The sequence below is a fragment of the Camelus ferus genome, chromosome 15 (assembly GCF_009834535.1).
Source record: "Camelus ferus isolate YT-003-E chromosome 15, BCGSAC_Cfer_1.0, whole genome shotgun sequence".
Lineage (NCBI taxonomy): Eukaryota > Metazoa > Chordata > Mammalia > Artiodactyla > Camelidae > Camelus > Camelus ferus.
The window spans coordinates 44306416-44326088 of NC_045710.1; the positions used below are offsets into that span (position 1 = coordinate 44306416).

Here is a 19673-nt window from a genome sequence, read left to right on the forward strand (position 1 = left end):
TATCTATGATTTACCTAACCTGCAGCCACCTTCTCCTTTCCTCCCATATCAAAAGTGACCAATCGCTCTGCCTCTGCCCTGGATCCCTCTGGCTCTCACCTTCTCTAGAACTTCACTCCACCTCCTACATCAGCTCTATCAGGACATGCCACCCCAAAATAAGCCACTTCAGCATATTGATTATTTTGAGAAGAGTGCACTTAAGAAACAGATGCAGGAAGGGCTCTCTGACCTCCTTTTTTCTATCTAAAAACAGGCCATAAAATTTCCTGTGAGAAAGGTACCCCTCCTGTACTAGGAAGGGAAGACAACCCTTAACACCATAGACTGGGAATTGATGCTGCAGTGGATCTGTACAAACAAACTTATCAAAATCACTCGTCTGTTTTGCCCTGCTCCCATTTATCTCATAGCTGCTTTCCCATCATTGACTGCTCCTAGCCCAAACCCCTTTGTCTTGTTATTTCTTCACAAGTTTATTGTTTCTTTCTTTAGAAGGTATAAAAGCTTCCTGATCTGGTCACTTCTTTGGGTCTTCATTCTTTTGTGAAGGTCCATGTACATGCAAAACTTTAATAAAACTTGTATGCCTTTCTCTTGCTAATCTGTCCTATGTCAGTTTAATTCTGAAGCCCAGCTGGAGACGCTAAGAGGGTAGAGAAGAAATTTTTCCCCCCTACACTCCCATCAGCATAGAAATATACCTCATCTCATGTTTTAAATCATCCCTCTTGACCAAGCATTAACCCTTCAGCCACTATCCCATTTCTTTATTCTCCTTCACAGCAAAGCTTGAACGAATTTTTCCTCAGCAGGGTCTTTAAAGTTTTTTGCCTACAACACCTTAGAAGAATTTTATAAAGCTGTGTACTTACTCCCTTGGCATGTTTTTAGTTTAACATTTAAATTTTTTCATATTATTTACATAGTTGCAAAGGCTATAATTTCCAGAATATTGTAAATATTGGTGTTTTAACACTGTCACGTGAATCTTTAAAATGTATCAAGTAAATCTAAATGTGATACTCATCATTCACTAAAAAAACCAAAAACAATTTTAAAATCTTGTCTTTAGCACACAAATTTTACATCAGTCCTTTTTTAACTCCTAGTTCTAATTCACTTCCCCCAAAGAATTTTATCCTAATGTAATATATCTTATGTTTCACAGTCTTTTATTGATTACCTATCATATTTCTTTGAAAAAAAGTATATGAAATTAAGATGTTTACATTTTTCCTGTGACCAGAAGTCTCTAAAAGTTAAACAATATCTCATGGGTTTATTGTAATTATTAAAACATAATGGATCAAAATCACATTGAAGTAAACTTTTATTGGCAGTGCTGTCTTAGTAAAATGAGTGGGTTTTTTTTTCAACTGGCTTATCTTTTCAAGCATAACTTACTGTTCAGAGTGATGGGGCTCAGCATCACTTATAGTCCAATTGCTCAAATTTATGTAATAAGAAACTTCTTCATATTACTAAGTAGATAGAAGTCCTCTTACAGCAAAACCAGTCATTTCTTTGGACTCCTAAATTAATGCCAAATATGACTGTGTGTACTATCATCACCTTATCATCTATCATCTTCTTCAATTTGGTTGAAAAGAATATGAAAACACCCGGCTTTTAAAAATAATTTATTGGAGTTACTGCTTTCTCAAGTCCAGGTCAATGTTGTGAATTGTCCCTCTGCTTGTCATCCCTGGACATTTTACACCCATTGTTAAACAAGGAAGAGCTGTTTGCCTTTCCTGTATAAAAAGGGGTAAGGATGACTGTGAAAGCTGAGGCAGGAAAGGAGAAGCTGTGGCCACAACACAGGCCTGCTTTCAGGAACACCGTTGTTAGGAAAATGCAATTTTAGGAAAGTTAATATGAAATTGAGGAACTGAAAATTGATCCCTTGGAAAGTCTTTGTGTGCCCTAGTTTGAAGGCCACTGGTATACAGATGCTTTTGTACTGATTCCTATGCACTCTTAAAATCCACCCTAATTGCACCTCTGTCCCTGCAATGCCATTGAAAATCCTTCTACAAAGGCCATTAAAAAATATCCACATTTCTAAGTCCAAATAAACATCAAGAATAAGAAATAGTTACAAGCTTCAGAACAAAGAAAAGAAACTCTAATGCAGAAATCTGACCCAAAGTCACTATTAAAGAATTTACTCTCACAGTGGTTCAATACACTGCCCTCCTTTTATAATTAACATTACTAAGACCAGGACATGGGATATATTAGTTTACGGACAGGTCTCCTGATTCAACTGGCTCCACATAGGAGTGCCATAGTTGTGCAAAACTGCATGTAGGCAGCCATGGCTCTGATCCATTTTCCAAAATAAGCCGGCCCATTAGAGCTTTGATGAAGCATCTCACCAGGTATAGGCAGCTTCTGAAATAGGAAAACTGGGCGTTTTAAAGAAACATTTGGTTCAGCCATCTCCATCACACCCTCTTAGCAGGTACTGACATTTCAATCTATTGCTTAGAAAGGGAAATTTATTAAGAAAACGTTTGGTAGGACTCAAAAAAAAAAAAAAAAAAAGTCACTGGTCCCTAAACTTCTCTCCTAAGTCCACAATAAAACCAGATACTGAACACAAGATGTTCTGTGGGGAGCCGAGAGTGGAGCCATTACAGCTCTTTATTGGGGAAAACAGCCCTTGGGCATCCAGAACCATTGCTCCAGTATTCAGCTTGAAAACCTTGGACACTGTCTCTATAGATTTCAAAAAGTCTCACAAAATGCAGAAACGTGACTGGCGCAGCATCCTTTTTGGAGTTGATGGTGTCTTTCGGCAAGGTTTAATTCTCCATCTCATCAACCAAACTTGAAATGCCAGAGCATCTTTTTCCTCACAAGTATTTTCTCCCCAGGCTTTTCTTTCTAGGCGACTCTCTCTCTAGCGCAGCCTATGGAACATTAAAAAGTATACAGTTTACTATTAAACTCATGACACGCTTTAAAGTCATTTATAATCAAATTCCTCAATATAAAGCATCAATTCGAAAAACGCGTTTTACTCTGTTTAGACAGGGGCATTACTGAATACCCGCTTATGTAAGTTTGTTTAAAAGCCTCAGGAAGAAGTCTTGTTACATAGTGGGATTCCTTCTTCAAATCAGGGGTGGTGCCTCGGGACATTTTCCAACAGCAGGGGGCCAGGCGAGGCTCTCAGCGCCAGCAACGGGGAGCAGTAGACGCCTTCTTGGGAAATCTCCCGGGAGGACAGGCTAAGGAGCATGCGCAACAGATTTTCCGTTAGGAGGCAGGTAAGCACGCGCACGCAGATGTTGGGAATCCAGAAAGAGTCCTCTGAGCATGCGCTGTCGGGTGCCGGCGCCGTCGCCGTGGTTGGAGAATCTGCGAGGATCCTCGCCTTGGCCGGATTCCAGACTCGCGGAAGAAAGGCTGGTATATTCGTTTTTATGACAGGAATTTTAACATCTTTTACCTTCTTGAATCATTTTTTTCCCAAATGCAAATATATATTGAATATTCACTGTAAAATAGGCAAAGGACTGGGGGAACAAAGATATCACAGAAAAATAATTACAGATAGGCCTTAAACATACAAAAAGATGTGTAGCATCAGTTGTATTAAGAGAAAGCCAATTAGAACTACATTGAGGTACTATTTTTTACTCCTCAGATTGGCAAACATTGAAACGTTTGGCGATATACTCTATAGAATGTGAGGTAACAGAGGCTGCCTTACAGTGCAGGTGGGAGAGCAAAGGGTCGCAACCTTAGTGGTTAGAAAACTACAGCTGCATTTACACTTTGTTCCAATTATCGCACTTTGGGGGGTTCTTCCTATAGGTAACACTTGCTTACATATGAAATGATGTATGAAGTTGTTGACTATAATTAGCAACAGATTGGAAACTACCCAAATATCCATCTGAGAACTGAGAACTGATTTTTACAACAGTGGTATATATGCACAATCGAGCATTATGCAACTGTGAGAAAGAATGAGGAAGTCCCCTACATACTGATATGTAAAGATCTCCAGGATATCTTGCTAAATAAAAAACAAAAACAAAAACCAAAAAACCAGGTGCAGAACAGCTTATAAGGTATGCCTTTTGTGTAGGAAAGGAGAATAAGATTATATGATTCTTATTTCCACATAAATTCTGGAAAGATACACAAGAAACCAATACTCATGATTTCTTACGGGGTGGAAGGGAGGACAGAGGCACAGTGAGAGACTTCTCAATTATACATTATAATGTATTGCTTTTTGAACTGTATGAATGTTAATCATTAGAAAAATTAAATTATAGTAACTTTTAAAAAAATTCAGAAATATGTAATATAAAAAATGAAAAATCTCCCCTTCTAATTTTCCCGTTTGAAGGTTACTACTATTAACGATTAAGTGTATGTTCTTCTAGGATCTTAGTTGCTTTAATTTTAAAGTAGTTTTAAAAATTTACTTATGATATATGTTATTCACATGCTTTGGAAATATGGAGGAAAGCTTTATTTTTAATCAAAACCTTTTAGTCTGTTATAATTATGTTTTTTAATTTATCCTAGTTAAGGATATTAGTCATGAGTTACTAGTCGTGTGGATATCCTCTCCTGTGAAATGCCCATTTAATAAAAAAGCCCATTTTCTATTGGGTTGTCGTTTTCTTATTGATTTACAGGAGTTCTTTATAAATTCTGAATATATGTCCTTTGTACATGAACACTCTTTGGCTTGTCTTCTCATTTTAATATATTTTGATAAACAAAAGGTCATAATTTTAATGTGGTCCAATTATCAATTTTTTTAAATGGATGGTGCTTTTTCTTTGGTGCTGTTTAACAGATCTGCTATTAAACTTATTTATTGAATTCTTAATTTATGTTATTTTTTAGTTCTAGAATTTCCATTTATTTGTTTGTTATAGTTTCCAGTGCTCTGCCAAAGTCATCTTTTTCTTTTTTTCCTTGAACATATTTAAGAATTGCTATTTAAAAATCTATGTCTGATAACTCTACCAGCTGGTTCCCCTTTGGGTCTGTTTTTTCCCTCCTCCCTTGATTTGTTAAGATATCAGCTTGTCTCCTTGTATGCCTGGCTTTTTTTTTTTAATGTGGTCATTGTATATGGAAAAATTATAGAGATAATTTGAAGCCTGAAATAATGCCCTTTTCCTCGAGAGAGAATTCATGTTTGTTTCTGATAGGTGGCTGGGAGCACTATCAATCTCAGGGCAACTTAATCCATTCTGAAATTGAGATAATTCAGAATTGGCCTTCAGTACTTTTGAGGGCCTGTCTATTCAACCTATTCTTAGACTGTGACCCCTTGTGTCTCAACCTAAAGCCTGAGGATTTGCCCTGAATCGTGTTCCCCTAACCCCATGAGTCTGTCCGAAGCTCTTTTCAGCTTCTCACCTGCATCGTTGGAAATTGGAAGACTGTCAGAGCCCCCAATACTGGGCTCAGCTACCTAGATTTCTATCCCTCCATTTTCTCCTGGATCTTGGCACATAATTCTTCATGGCCTTATTTGCCCTCCTATGCTTTCAAACAGATAATTTAAAATATTTTATATAGCTTTTCCAGTTGTCCTCTAGGAAAATTGGTTATTCTGCTTATTCTGCAGAAGTTTTTGAAAATAAAAAAAGTGTTTCAAGACTTCTTTAAAGAAAAAATAAGTCTTAATTTTATGTTCTTTTTTTGTGTTTTGGAAGTAAGACTGTGGCTTGGAGCTTTATCGATGTAAATTTAAAATATTTTACAGCTGATTTTCAGGTGGACTTTTAAAAAAGCTAATATTGTTCTTTAAATCAGAAGCTCTCAGGATTTAAGGGCTGCGTGTTGAGGTCATTGGTAGCAGAGTTAGGGTTGGAAGTGGAGGATAGTTGTCCTACATTAGACAGAGCCTGTTTTGACAGCTGGGTGTCTCTTTCATACTAACACTTCTCTGCTTTCATCTCTAGCTCTCAGTATCATTTCATGCAGGTGATCACTCCATTCTTCTTAAAGCATTTTCTCTGAGCCCTTATTTTCCTGCTCCTTCTCTCTCTTTCTTGATTTCAGTCTATTTCGCTGACTTATTTTCCTTTTCCCAACCTCTGGTTCCCTAGAGCTTAATCTGGGGGATCTCTCCTCTATCTAAACTCTCTTCCCAATTGATCTCATGCAGACCTATGACATTAAATATTTCCTGTGCATAAAAATCTCAAATTTACACCTCCAGCTCAGATGTCTTCCTAGATCTTCTATCCCATTGCCTCCTTTTTTAATTAAAAAAAATACAGTGATATGCAAATACCTTAAGCATACAGCCCAGTGAATTTTACATATGTATACATCCATGTTGCCTCCATGCAGATCCGCACGTGAGGCGTTTCTATTACAGCAGAAGGTTCCATCGTAGCCTTTCTTTTTAATACTCCCTTCTGAGAGGTCTCTACTGTTCTGACTGTAATTTTGCCTGTTCTGTAGTTCATATAAATGGAATCATAGAGTGTGTATCGTTGTGTGTCTGGCTCGTTTCACTCAATGAGATGTTTTTAAAATGTGTTTGTGTTGCTCTGTATATTAGTAGTGCATTCTTTTTATTACTGCATAGTATTCCATAGTACGACAATTCCACAATTTGTTTATTCATTTTCCAGTTGTTAGACGTTGTTTTTTTCCCCCAGTTTTTGACTATCAGTAATAGAGCTGCTATGCTAGGAACAATTCTGTACATTTAAATATATATATATAAAATGCACTGTCTTAATGTGGTGACATGCTTGGAAGATCTGATTGGATAGATTACCTAATACAACATTCTAAGGAGAGAAACAGTGACCTTGACTTTTTCTTCCAAGTTCTTAAATTCAGTAACAGTTTTTAAAAAACTAATACATAAAGTGAAGGGTTACAAATCTGTGAAGATATCTGAAATCATCAGTAATAAAGAACTTTACAGAAAATCATAATTTTCCAACCCTAAGAAAATTGCTGGAGAATTTGTTTACCAAATTGTATTGACTCCTTTATCCTAATGATTGTCTTTCTTGGGAGAACCTACAAACCATTAGCAACTTCTGGCACAGGCAAAGAAACGTGTGTGCACAAACGTTTGGTTCTTTTATGCTGTTGTAATTGCACCAGGAAGACAAACAGCAACACATCAGTGGCTGAGATGCTCTCAAACCACAGACTCAGTGCCTTTTGTTGACTGCTTTAGCCCTTCTTCAGCGATCTTCTCTTCTCCTTTACTTTCTGACTACTCAGCCTGTGGTCCTCAGACCAAGAGCATCAGTATCATCCGGGAGCTGCATTAGTTACCTATTGTGAACATATTATCCCAATATTTATCAGCTTAAAACAACACATGTGTGTTATCTCACTGTTTTTGTGGGTCAGGATTCTGGGCACAGCTTAACTGGGTCCTCTGCTTTCCAGTCTCTCACAAGGCTGCAGTCAAGGTGGCATCCCAAGGTTTATGATATTATCTGAAGGCTTGACTGCCACCAACCCTGAGAACAGCCAGCTGGGGTCTCACTGAAGGCGTGCTGGATTATTTACCTGTTTAGGGCACCTGCATGTTTCAGGTTAGTTCTGACTGGATCACCTAATCCAAGTCATCATCCCCAAACAGCTTCCAGCTTCCTTGCTTTTTCTCCTTCCTGCCTACAGTCTACTTTCCAATGGCAACCGTAATGAAAATAAGAAATAAAATAAAAAATCTGAGCACATCACATCCCTACTGAAGCTGTCCAATGACTTCCAATTATTCAGAAAAAAATAAATTTCTGTAAAACTTGCAAAGTTCTCTATGACCTAGCCCCTGCCAGACCCTGACTCCAACCAGACTGCTTATCCCTATGATACATGCTAGATGTACTGGCTTTCTTTTGGACCCTTGAATACACCCAGCTCAGTTTCTCCTTAGGGTCTTTGCACTAGCTCTTCTCTCTGCTCCCAGATCTTCTCATAGTGGCTCCTCATTCAGGTCCTGGTCATGGAAAGTAGTCTTCATTCTTAATCTCTGTTACTTTATATTCTTTGTGGCATTACTCAAGATCTGAAATTCATGCTTGTTTACTTGTGTTATAGGATGTTACAAAGGGGCTCTGACTTGGACTTATAGCAGAGACTCCAAACGTCAAGCATGATATAGGAGGTAACAAAGACTCTTAGGACCCACGCCCAAGTAAGGGAAGGAGAGGTTGGTTCTTCCTGTATCAGCAATTGCCCACCCATTGAAGAGTTTGGGGTGAAAGGTCCTGGAGGGAGGAGAGAGAATTATCAATATACTCTGCAGGTGTGCCTCTCCCATGGTGGGAGGAGGGAGGAACCAGCCCCTCGTTGAAGGAGACTTCTCAGAGCGCGTCTGATACATGTACCCTGCACAGGGCTGGGTGCAGGTCCTGTGGCTCCTGAAGCTATACTACATCTGGGACTTCTTTAAGAAGAAGAACATAAAATTATGAATGAAGTGAAATATGAAAGTAACTATCATCAGTGATGTACCATGATCATTTTTACCTTGAGCTTGAAAAAGTAACAGAAAAGTTGAAAGTGATTAATCAAGTTTAAGCAAGTTCCTAAAAAACTAAATTACTCAAATGGCACTTTTGTGAATCTAGGGTTTCTTTTAATTCAAATAGAGTAATAAAGGTTTGCTTTTGCCTTAACAAAGGGAGGAGACTGAATCTAAGAAATTAGAAATAAGGTTAAAAAGGGGGGAATAAATAGGAGATAAAAATAAAAGATCAATATGTAAAGATATTTTGAGCCAAAAAACAATGACACAAAATGGATGAGATTTTAAAATAAAAGAGCCAGAAGCCAGTAAGCTTTTGAAAAGAAAAGATTAATATTTAATAAAAGTAAAGATTTAATAGTATCAGAGTTGTGCTCACATATTTATGTACAGATATGTCCATTGATGCTATTTATAAAGATAATTGTCCAACAATAAGAAAATAATTGTAAATCTTCTATAAAATGGAAATATGTATAGGTATTAAAAATCATCTTTTTTTTTTTTTTGAGTGAAGGTAGATTTATTCAGAGAGATACACTGAAAGGCAAGAGAAAGGCCATGAGGTGTGGGGGTTGGGTGCTCAGATTAAAAGTAGGTACACATTCCATAGACAGAATGTGGGCCATCTCTGAAGAGGGATGGGCCGCCAAAAATCTTCTTTTTGAGGATTATTGAAAGACATTGGGAAATGTTTGTAGTAAAAATGATGTTTACCAAAGTATATACACAATGGTTCCAACTTAAAAAACTATACAATACATATGTGTTTTCTCAAAATGCTAAACACAGAGTTACCACATGACTCAGCAATTTCACACCTAGGTATTTACCCAAGAGAAATGAAAACATATGTCTATGAAAAACTTATACCAAACTTGCCAATATTCATGGCAGCATTGTTCATAATATTAAGAATGGAAATAACCCAAATGTCCAAAATTTGATCTATTCATAAAATATAGTATTATTCAGCAATATAAAGGGATGAAATACTATTCATGCTACAACAGGGATAAATCTTAAAATTATTATGCTAAGTTGAAAGAAGCCAAACACAAAAGACCAAATATTGTATGATACCATTTGTATGAAATGTCAGGAATAGGCAAGTCTATAAGAGGCAGAAAATAGATTAGTGGTTGCCAGGGACTGGGGAGCAGGGAGTAAGGAGTGACTGTTAAGGGGTAAAGGGTTTCTTTTAGAGATGATAAAAACGCTTTAAATTTAGATGTGGTGATGGTTATGCAATTACCATAGGTATAACATATATGTCAGTATATATACCAGTATATATAGTATAAAATACCAGTATGTTTCAACAGTTTTTCTCTGCAGGTAGTGGAATTATGAGAGATTTAATTTTCTTTTTTCTGCATTTTACACATTTTTACAATGAAAAATTGCATTTAAAACAAATAAATGAGGGAACTGGTAACCAGTGTTACTCTAAATGTGATCTGTGAAATGGTGCTGGTCCCTAAATGTCACTGGTCTGCAACTAAATGCAAAAATTGACAGTAAATACCTAGAAACTTTAGATAACTATTTTACACTGCTGTGATATTCAAGTGTATGGTTAATTCTGTTTTACTAAAATACTCATCCTCCGTGGATTGGAATTAAAAACAAAAACCTGCTCCTTCAACACAGAGGGTTAGTGAAGCCCTGCCCTAGATAATTCCTTAGTATCCTTTTCAGAAATGCTGAAACCAAAGGGGTTGATTAAAAGGAATAAAAACTAAAAAAGTGGATTGATTTATAAAATCATAACAGTACAGATGATTAGAGCACATTATGCTTAGAAGGAAATAAAAGCAGAAAGCTTACAGACTGAACTGAATGAAAAGGAAAAAACAAAACAAAACCACTGCCATCAGCCTCTAAGGCTGGAGCTTCCAAACTCAAACATCAGAGGAAGTCTCCCATCTGCCTCTTGATAGTGGTTCCCAGGGATTGTTACAGGTTCTGAGTTGTTACAGGGTTGGGAAATGGGGAGGAGGCTTGAAAACAATGTAAGTGCAAAAGACTCAGCCTATACAAACCCTGAGGTAGACTGGAATGATGAATCACCTCTTCCCTGGGTTGGATTCACTAGGTCAGGAAGTCTCCCAGGAACAGATGAACCAGGTCAGCTTTAACGTGTTTCCCAGACATCTCAGGAAGATGTTGAATCAGAGACCGATCTGTTTTTTCAAAGTCCTTGGAATTTGATCTTTACTAACCGTGTAGCATGGGGCATGGCAGAAGATGCTCAGATACGTGGCAAGGACATTCTCCTCTGCCTGCAGCCTAGGTATGTCATTCACAAACGAGAGGGTCGAAGGGGACCACTGGGATGATGGCTCAGTGGTGGCTGAATCTTCAACTTCGTATTCTTCCATCTTCGTGAAGCCTGCAAGACCAAGGGACTTTAAAATGTGGCCCAAGATGGATGTTGTGACTAGCGTGGTTGAAGCCAGGAATGTATTTACCCAATTTGGGTGATTATAATGTGATATTAATAGTACACTGCTTCTAAGGGGAGGGTATAGCTCAGTGGTAGAGTGCATGCTTAGCATTCACAAGGTCTGGGGTTCATTCCCCAGTATCTCCATTAAAAAGAAAGAAAGGAAAATAAAAGTACACTACTGCTAACACACTCTTTCTCAAAGATATTTCAGTTCCACATGAACAGATACTTCCTATAAAGTTTTGCAGAATCTTTTGCAGTGATTTTTGTAGGCTGTTGTGCTTAACTGTGGCATTTGGGAACTGGTGCCTGTTTCCTTAGTGAGAGAAGTACTGTCTTAAGTGTCATCACCTCTGCCAAGGCAGTGTTTCCTGTCGTACAGCTCAGTGTTACTTGTTCTGTGATAAACAGCTGGATGATGAATGGATTTTCTAAAAACCTTATCAAGCTGTAATGACTTCCTGAGGTTATAAATGGCTTCTGCATGAAAAGGTTAACTGTGAATCATAAATAACAAAGGCTTCTCAACAGAACCATCTTTCTCTTGTGTGAACATTGTATGTACTGAAATATTATCCATTTATCTTGCTGTTTAATATCATTTTTTCTTTCTTCCTCCAGTAAAAACTGATAGACTTTGGCCATTAATGTAGAAGAAAAAACTATTTCAACCCAGGTGCCCTGTTAAATGTCACAGCTCAATGTTGATGAGTTTTGGTCACTTCCAGTTAGCTTTCTAAAATCCAAAATAGGACCTCCAAGCAGCCCTACTAGCTGTGGTAGGAAAAAGCTGCACTAATTTCATAAACAAGAAAAGGCACTCATTTTATTCCACTTGTCCTTTGGAGGCTGAAGGGAACCTGTTTAATGTCCACTAAGGTCAGGACATGATTGATGGCTCAATGACTGTTGTGTGAGAAATCAAGGAATCTCATGTTAAGATTGGAAGGCTCAGAAAGGGAGGCAGTCTGATGTTGGTTACATTGTGTTTTGGTCAGGAACCTTGGATCAGAAGAGACATATACCCCACTCAGACCAGTTTAAGCCCAAAAGGAATAGCATTGGCTCACATAACTGAAAGCTCAGTTGCCACTCCACACTGAAAATCAAGGCTTCAGGCATGGTTAGATCAAGCAAAGTCATTTGTAGCTTGTCTCTCTCCACACCTCTCAGCCCTGCTCTCTTCTGTGCTGGTGGTTTCTGCAGATGTCTTGACATTGAGACTAACTGAGCTGATTAGGTCACAGGTTGACCCCTGAACTGTGGACTCTTCTGATTAGCCAGACCTGGGTCCTGTGCTCATTACCAGGTTCCAAATTCAGGCCGCTGTGACTTGTGAGTCCTCTGAATGTCCTCGTCTTGATCCTGCTGTTTGGGGATCATGCTCTTGTCAGAGGACCTCACCCAATCACATGGATCAAGGCCTTAGGGAGGTGGTTGGGGACTCACATGCACCCTGGACCCATCTGTAGCACAAGTTGCTGTGGACCCTGTCACCAGGAGTTGACACCCTCTGGGCACCACTCCAAAGGAGACTGAAAGCAGGAGAGGGGAGGCAGGGCAGAACTGCTCACCTAGGAGGAGTTGATGTCTGACCCAAATGTGGCAGATGCCAGGAGCACCAGAAAAGCCCCACTTGTTCCAAAGAGAACTCCCCATCTCCTGGCTGATACCTGAAATTCTACCCCAACTGTCTTGCTTTCACTTTAAGCTCTTGTTAATAAACAAATATCCTTGAGAGTGGAAACACTTTATGTTTTTAATCAGCATTCTTGGTACAAAGGATTAAAACGGAGGTTTTGATAACAAGAGGGAATGAAATTTTCAGGGTTCTGGGAGTCAGGGGTCAAGGAATAAATGGGGTGGGAGGTGAGAAATGACACAGAACATGAAAGAATCTGCCACCTTCCAGCATGTCTGTGGCTGGAGCTGGATGGGACAACGATTTGGGATGCAGGTAGGTGACATGGTGTGTTACTGAGTTGAAGTGATAGCTGAGAGAAAGCAAGAAGGAAGGAAGCCCAGTGGGTGGTGATGGCATCATGGAAGAGCAGTCCAAGAACTAGGTCTTGGAGGATTCAGAGGTGGGGACAGGTAAAGGGCTGAGGTAGGGGGAGGATAATCACAGTGGGGAAACAAACTGAGCAAATGGATGGAGATTGAAACAGATCTCTATGTACTCGTTGTCTTGTTTTTCCAGTGCCTGCTGTGTACCAGGCCACTTTACAGATGGGTTACCTTTCCTTTGTTACACAAATAATTTTTTTAAATTGTAATAAAATATATACAACACAAAACTGACCATTTTAACCATTTTCTAAATGTATAGGCCAGTGGCGTTAAGTATATTCACTTTGTTGTGCAAACATCATCACTATCCATCTCCAAAACTTTTTCATCATCCCAAACTGAAACTCTGTATCCATTATAGAATAACTCACCATTTCTCCCTTTCTTAGCACCTGGTAGCTACTGTTATACTTTCTGCATCTATGAATTTGACTGTTACAGAATGTGATATAAGTGGACTCATATAATGTGTCATCCTTCTGTATCTGGCTTACTTCACTTAGCATAATGCCTTCAACCATTCATCCATGTGTAACGTATCAGAATTTCATTTCTTTTTAAGGCTGAATAACATTCCGTTGTATGTATATGCCACATTTTGTTTATCTATTCACTTGTCAATGAATACTAGGTTGTTACTAGCTTTTGGCTATTGTGAAGAATGCTGCTGTGAACATGGGTGTACTGTTAAAGTCCCTGCTTTTCTTCATTTGTGTATATACCCAGAAGTGGGAATTGCTGGATCATATGGTAATGCTATGTTTAACTTTTTGAAGAACTGCTATACTGTTTTCCACAGTGACTGTACCATTTTACATTCTCAACAGCAATGCACCAGGTTTCCAGTTTCTTTACATCCTTAGCAACACTTGGTTTTCTGTTTCCCCCCTCCTTTTTTCAAAAATAATAGTCTTCTTAATGGGGTGTGAGGTAGTATCTCATTGTGATTTTGATTAGCTCCTTAATGATTAGTGATGTTGAGTATCTTTTCTTGTATTTGTTGATCATTTGTATATCTTCTTTGGAGAGATGTCTGTTCAAGCCCTGTGCCTATATTTGAATTGAGTTGTTGGGTTGTTTTGTTCTTGTTGAGTTATAGAAGTTCTTTATATATTCTGGATATTAATCTATTATCCTATATGTGATTTGCAAATATTTTCTCACCATTGAGTATGATGTTAACTGTGGGGTTTTTAATGCATGGCCTCTATTATGTTGGGGTAGTTTTCTTCTATTCCTAGGTTTTTTTTTTTTTTTTTTTTAGTGTTTTATCATGAAAGGATGTTAAATTTTGGCAAATTCCTTTCCTGCATCAATTGAGATGATCATTTTCCCCTCTTCATTCCATTAATAGTTTGTATTACATGATTTTTGTATGTTGAACTATCCTTGCATTTCAAGAATAAGTCCTACTTGGTCATGGTGTATAATCCTTTAAAAATACGAATAAATTAAGTTTTCTATTACTTTATTGGAAATTTTTGCCTCAATATTCATAAGAAATATTGGTCTTTAGTTTTCTTTTTTTTAGTATCTTTGCCTGGCTTTGGTATCAAGGTAATGTTGTGCTTATAGAATGATTTAGGGAGTATTCCTTCTTCAGTTTCTTAAATGAGTTTGAGAAAGATTGGTGTTTGTTCTTTTTTAAATGTTTGACAGAATTCCCCAGTGAAACCATCTGGTCTAGGACTTTTCTTTGTTGGGCAGTTTTTTTGTTTTTCTTTTCTTTTTTTTTACTGTTGATTCAGTTTTCTTATTATAGTTCTATTCAGATTTTCTATTTCTTCATGATTCAGTTTTGGTAGGTTTTTTTCTAGGAATTTTTCCATTTCATCTAGGTTATTCAATTTTTTATCATACAATTGTTCATAGTACTCTCTTAGGCTATATTTTAATTTCTGTAGGACTAGTAGTAATGTCCCACCACAAATAATTTTTTAAACACATACCTTCTGTGTGCAAGGCACACTGTGTTAGGTTCTGGAGCCCTATCTCTGAGTAAGACCCCATGTCATCACAGAGCTTATAGTCCAGTGAATTCAAAATGTGATTTAGAGACTAAAGTTGGATAACCTTCCACTTTCAGAATTATATTAACTATATTCTAATTATATTAACTATACACATTCAAAATTATAATAACTAACAATTTAAGATATTGATTCCCAAGCCTCAGTCAGTGAAAGCAAGCCCTTATGATACAATTTTATCAGCCCTTACTTTTTGTTACTACTGTATTCTTGCCAAAGGTCCCTTGTCTCAGTGTATGTGTGGCAGACAATCTTGGAGACAGGAACAACTAGCAACAGTCACTCTAGTCCCACATTACTCTTTTTACCATACATGCTTAAATTTAGGCATGGGGATGGGACTCTCTTTTCCTTTTTATTCAGATATGATATCTGTACGATGAGGGCATGAAGTTCACTAGTTTGATGGGTTTTTACATATGTCTAGACCTGTGTAGCCAGGTAGTAGATCAATATAAAATATTGCCATTGCGCATTGCTAGTGTATATGAGACATGAGAAGATTTAGACTCAAAATCTCAGTCTAGCAGCAGTGTAGAGTAAGGAGGGTAAGACGGGCTCCGAGCCTTAGCTGGAGAAAACATCCAAAAATTCTGCTAACTCTGCCAGGAATGGCTCAGATACTCACATATTCTGCAAAATCAGCTTTGGTCTGAGCCCTCCAACAAACTCTGCTTGTGCGCGCACACACACAAACACACACGCACGCACACACATGCACATACACACATTCATTCATTCAGCATGGAATTTTCAGCTTCTGACTTGGTGGAGTATCCAAAGATAAAGAAATCACTGTCCCTGCCCTTCTAGAGAAGAGCCAGTGTTGCTGCAGCCAAAGGCCCCAGGGCTCACCTTCCGACTTTTCAGACATGGTTGGCAGCAGCTGCTGTACTCCTTATACCCTTTTTCACTCCTCAGAAAATCCTAGCTCTGCTCTCTCGCTCCGTGTCATGGTCATCACTTACTCACCTGAAGTTAGGTCAGGCCTGGGGGTCATCTCTACTCTAACCATCTTGTTCTACTCCTACTACTTCAGCTGTGGCTTCTAGAGCTGCCAGTTTTCTTCTGTGTTCCAGGAATTAGGCCCAATGATGTGGGATCTGAAGGCTATAGGCTAGTCAGCCTGGAGAGAACACCGTTAGGGGGTTAGTTGATTACTAATCTCAGCACTGTAGAGAGGGATTTTATAAGAAGGAAGTGGACTGATTGTTCGTGATCTGTGAAGGAAACAGTAAGATAGGCTCAGGTTAAGAACAGAAAGATGGTATTTGGAATGTAGAAAGAAAATCCTTGTCCAAAGAGTGGCCAGGATGATGCCAGGGGACAGCCTGCAGCCCAGCAGAGAGTTTCATGGTTCTCCTGACTTCAGGTGATGGGTGGGGTTGGGCTGGTGTTCTGATCCTACTTACTCAGTGGTTCCATGATTCTATGATGTCACTGAAGAGAGAAGAATGGGGAGCTGGGCTCAGTTCCAGCTGCTCCAATTTCTCTCTCCTCTGAATTCTCATAGTTTTTGGGGTGAGGGGAGGTGAGCTGAGTCCCACGTGTCCCAGCTCAGTCTCCCCTCTAGCCACCTCAGCCCCCATCACATTTATGGAGAGAAATTAACCATTGTGAGTCCACGTCACCAAAACAAGCAGAGCATCTTTTATGAAGCTCATCAAAAGAACAACATTGAAAACATCCTTTTATTCTTCTGTTTCTAGAAAACTTAAAGAACAAGAGAACTACATTCAAACTGAGCTGGAAAAGTATATTTGGACAGTCTATGACTGTGAGAGTGGACGAGTCTCCTAGCTACCCTATGAGCTTTGAAACCACAGCATTCACTTTCTTCATCATCCTTCTAATTTGCCTCAGTTGCATCTTCTTTTTATTGGTGGTTTTTTTATATAAATGGTATAAATCCATGCTGATAAATTGGGATCAGCTTTCAAGTCACACTAGCAAATGTATCTAGAAATAATATAAAACAATTTAAAATAGAGCAAATAATAATGCTGTAGCTATCTGTTTTTTCCATTTCAGGGTTTTAGAAATGATAATTTCCTGTTTAAAAATGAAGTTCCATTTCAAGCCTTAACATTAAGACCATTCTTCCTTTTCTGAATTTTTTTATTATTTATTTTCAGTACCCAAAACGGGGAAGATGAACAGACAGAGAAAGGTCCTTGTACAGATGCTAATGGAGGTGTAGGTTGTACAGCTGCTAATATGGAGGTGGACAATTTAGGAGACCAAGAAAAGTAAGTCTGTATCTTAGCATGTGGTAGAATGCCATTTCTGTGTGTGATAATGGTGGCTAAGATGCATGAATTTTTAAAACCTTGCTGATTGATTTTATAGGCCTCCTGTACCCATGAGGCCTGGCATTCTTGTCCAGAGACAGAGTAAAGAGGTGGTGGCCATACCCTTAGGAAATGGAGAGGATGTGGAGGATGAAGAAGAAGACAAAATAAAAGAGAAGCAAAAGCCCAAGACTGCTGGAGAAAACGGTCAGGAGGTGATGATGGGCTTTTCTACTCTCAAGGGGCAGCTTAGAATTTGTCTGATTGAAGAGGAGGTAAATGCCTTGGCTAGGTATAATGAAAGGTGGTCTTGTCTGTAACTTAGGTTTTTGTCTGGAAAGGAGTACAGTGTCCACAGTCATTTAAACCATCTTCTTAGCCTGTTGGTTCATGTTATTAAACAGATTACACATGCCACTCCTGGACACATGCCCCATCTTCATTCTTACATTTGTGTTTGTCTTAATAGTTCCCCTTCACTTTGCTTCACTCAGAATCCTAAAATCTTAGAGGTGGAAGAGACCTTGGAGATCACTTAGGGGGATCCAACTCTCTCATGAATTGTTCAAAGTTACTCCCCCACCAAGGCTGAACTCAAGACCAGACCCCATGTACCTGCTCTATTTCCAGGCTCCTTCTACAGCAGCATGTAAACATTGGCAGGGCCTTCCTGATCTCCATGTTTGGAGCTCCTTAATAAGAACCACTGACATGCCCCAGGACCAGTAGGAGACAGAATGATGGTCCAGGTGGCTCTTGGGTTTGATTGCTTCACAGAGAGAATAACACATCACCAAATGCTATTTGAATAGAGCAGCGTATGCTTTTGTAACCATACGAATCTGAATCAGATCATGATGGTCTTTCATGCTTTCCTCTGTCATTTAGAAATACCTTTGCTGTTTCTCACTAAAAATGTACATAAAACCTATAGTTTTAAAAGCAGGGCTTGTTGCGTTCATAAATTGATCACTTTAGACCATTTGTCCCGTTCTCTTGCAGGATGACTATTTGCAAAAACCACCCATCCCTGTCACTGGAAGTCCTTCAGCTATTGGTAACCACAAAAGACCCTTAAAAGGAGTGACATTTTCTAGGGAGGTAATTGTTGTGGACCTTGGGAAGGACAACCCTGTAGCTCGAAGCTATACTCGATTACATAAAGAGAGAAAATGAAGCTCAGAAAACGCTGAGAGTGAAAGAAATGTAACCTTAGACTAACAGTGAAGTGACTGGGGTACAGAATCATGTTGAAACAACAAAATAATGAGGAATTAAACAAATTCAGATAGTATTTTACCTTTGTGCAGAAAGAAGTGGACTATGTGCAAAATTCTGTAAGTAAAATATCCGGAGCTTGAATACAGATTTTTAAAAAGTCAAATCTGAGTTCAAGAAGTTAATTGTATTAAGTGTCCTTAAAACTCTGTCTACTCAAACACTGTCATAACATGTGAATAAAGTTATTTGTGTTTGTGCAGATATCTTTTAGGTAAATCATGTTCAAGGGGGACTTTGGCAACAGTACAGGTTCTTGATGCTTTGATCACAGGCATTTATGACCAAATAGTATTACCGCTGTCATCATGGAAACTTCCAATAGCTGGGACTAGGGCCTCCTACTACGCAGTTCCCTTTGAACTCAGTCCTGAAACTTTCTTGTACTGATGGCTGCTTTTTAAGATTGACACCAAAACAACTACCATCAGCAACAAAATGCCTGTTACTTTAGGCAAATCCTGAGATGATACTTTTCTTGATTTCAGTAGTTTAAAATTTGCTTTTCATGTGTGGACTATGACAGTACAGACCAGTACAGCATTTGTAAAATGTGTAAGGGGCTATGAGAGAGGTAAAAAGCAGAAAACATAGCATTTGATTCAGGAGCCTCGCACATTGTCCTGTGTGCAGCATACGCTTAATAAATGTTTGTTGAATGATTAGGGGAATAAGTGATAAAATAATTTAGAATGTGTGCCTGACGCTAACTGGGGAGTGTTGGTGCCCTTTGTAGGGGAGAAGTCCCTGTGGTCTGGAACCATTCCACTGTGGGGCAGAGAAGGGACTTAATGGAATGGAAGGATTGGCTAAGATAAGCAGAGGGAAGAGTGTCTTTCAGATGGCCAAAGGCACAAGCCAAGGCAAAGAGGTGAGAGTGTGTACTGAGTTTGGTGGACACCAGTTAGCTGGAGCCAGGTTGGCCCTGAGGAGCGTTGAGATATAACAGTGAAGTGCAGTGAGGAGTCAGAGTAAGGTGAGTCTCAGGATCCCAGGCTAGAGGTATGGGGTGGAAGATGGGGTAAAGCCATGGGACTGCAGGGGAGGGGTTT

At 38.8% G+C, this 19673-nt stretch overlaps 1 protein-coding gene across 3 annotated transcripts; it reads left to right on the top strand.

Annotated features, from left to right (window-relative positions):
* The first annotated feature begins 2992 nt into the window (after positions 1–2992).
* C15H2orf74 (chromosome 15 C2orf74 homolog) lies at positions 2993–18952 on the top strand. Of its 3 annotated transcripts, none has more exons than XM_032497629.1 (4): positions 2993–3419; positions 17188–17301; positions 17402–17618; positions 18346–18952. In XM_032497629.1, the coding sequence occupies exons 1-4, from the start codon at positions 3331–3333 to the stop codon at positions 18517–18519; spliced, it is 594 nt and encodes a 197-aa protein (XP_032353520.1). In that variant the 5' UTR covers positions 2993–3330; the 3' UTR covers positions 18520–18952. The 3 variants fall into 3 exon arrangements, with proteins under 3 accessions (XP_032353520.1, XP_032353521.1, XP_032353522.1); XM_032497630.1 differs by having other exon boundaries at positions 17402–17558; XM_032497631.1 differs by having other exon boundaries at positions 3360–3423.
* Positions 18953–19673: the final 721 nt, after the last annotated feature.

Coding starts and splice junctions, on each gene's coding strand:
- C15H2orf74 (XM_032497629.1), top strand. CDS start 3,331: ATGCGCTGTCGGGTGCCGGCGCCGTCGCCGTGGTTGGAGAATCTGCGA. Junction 3,420..17,187: donor TCCAGACTCGCGGAAGAAAG/GCTGGTATATTC, acceptor ATTTATTTTCAG/TACCCAAAACGGGGAAGATG. Junction 17,619..18,345: donor TTTGTCTGATTGAAGAGGAG/GTAAATGCCTTG, acceptor GTTCTCTTGCAG/GATGACTATTTGCAAAAACC.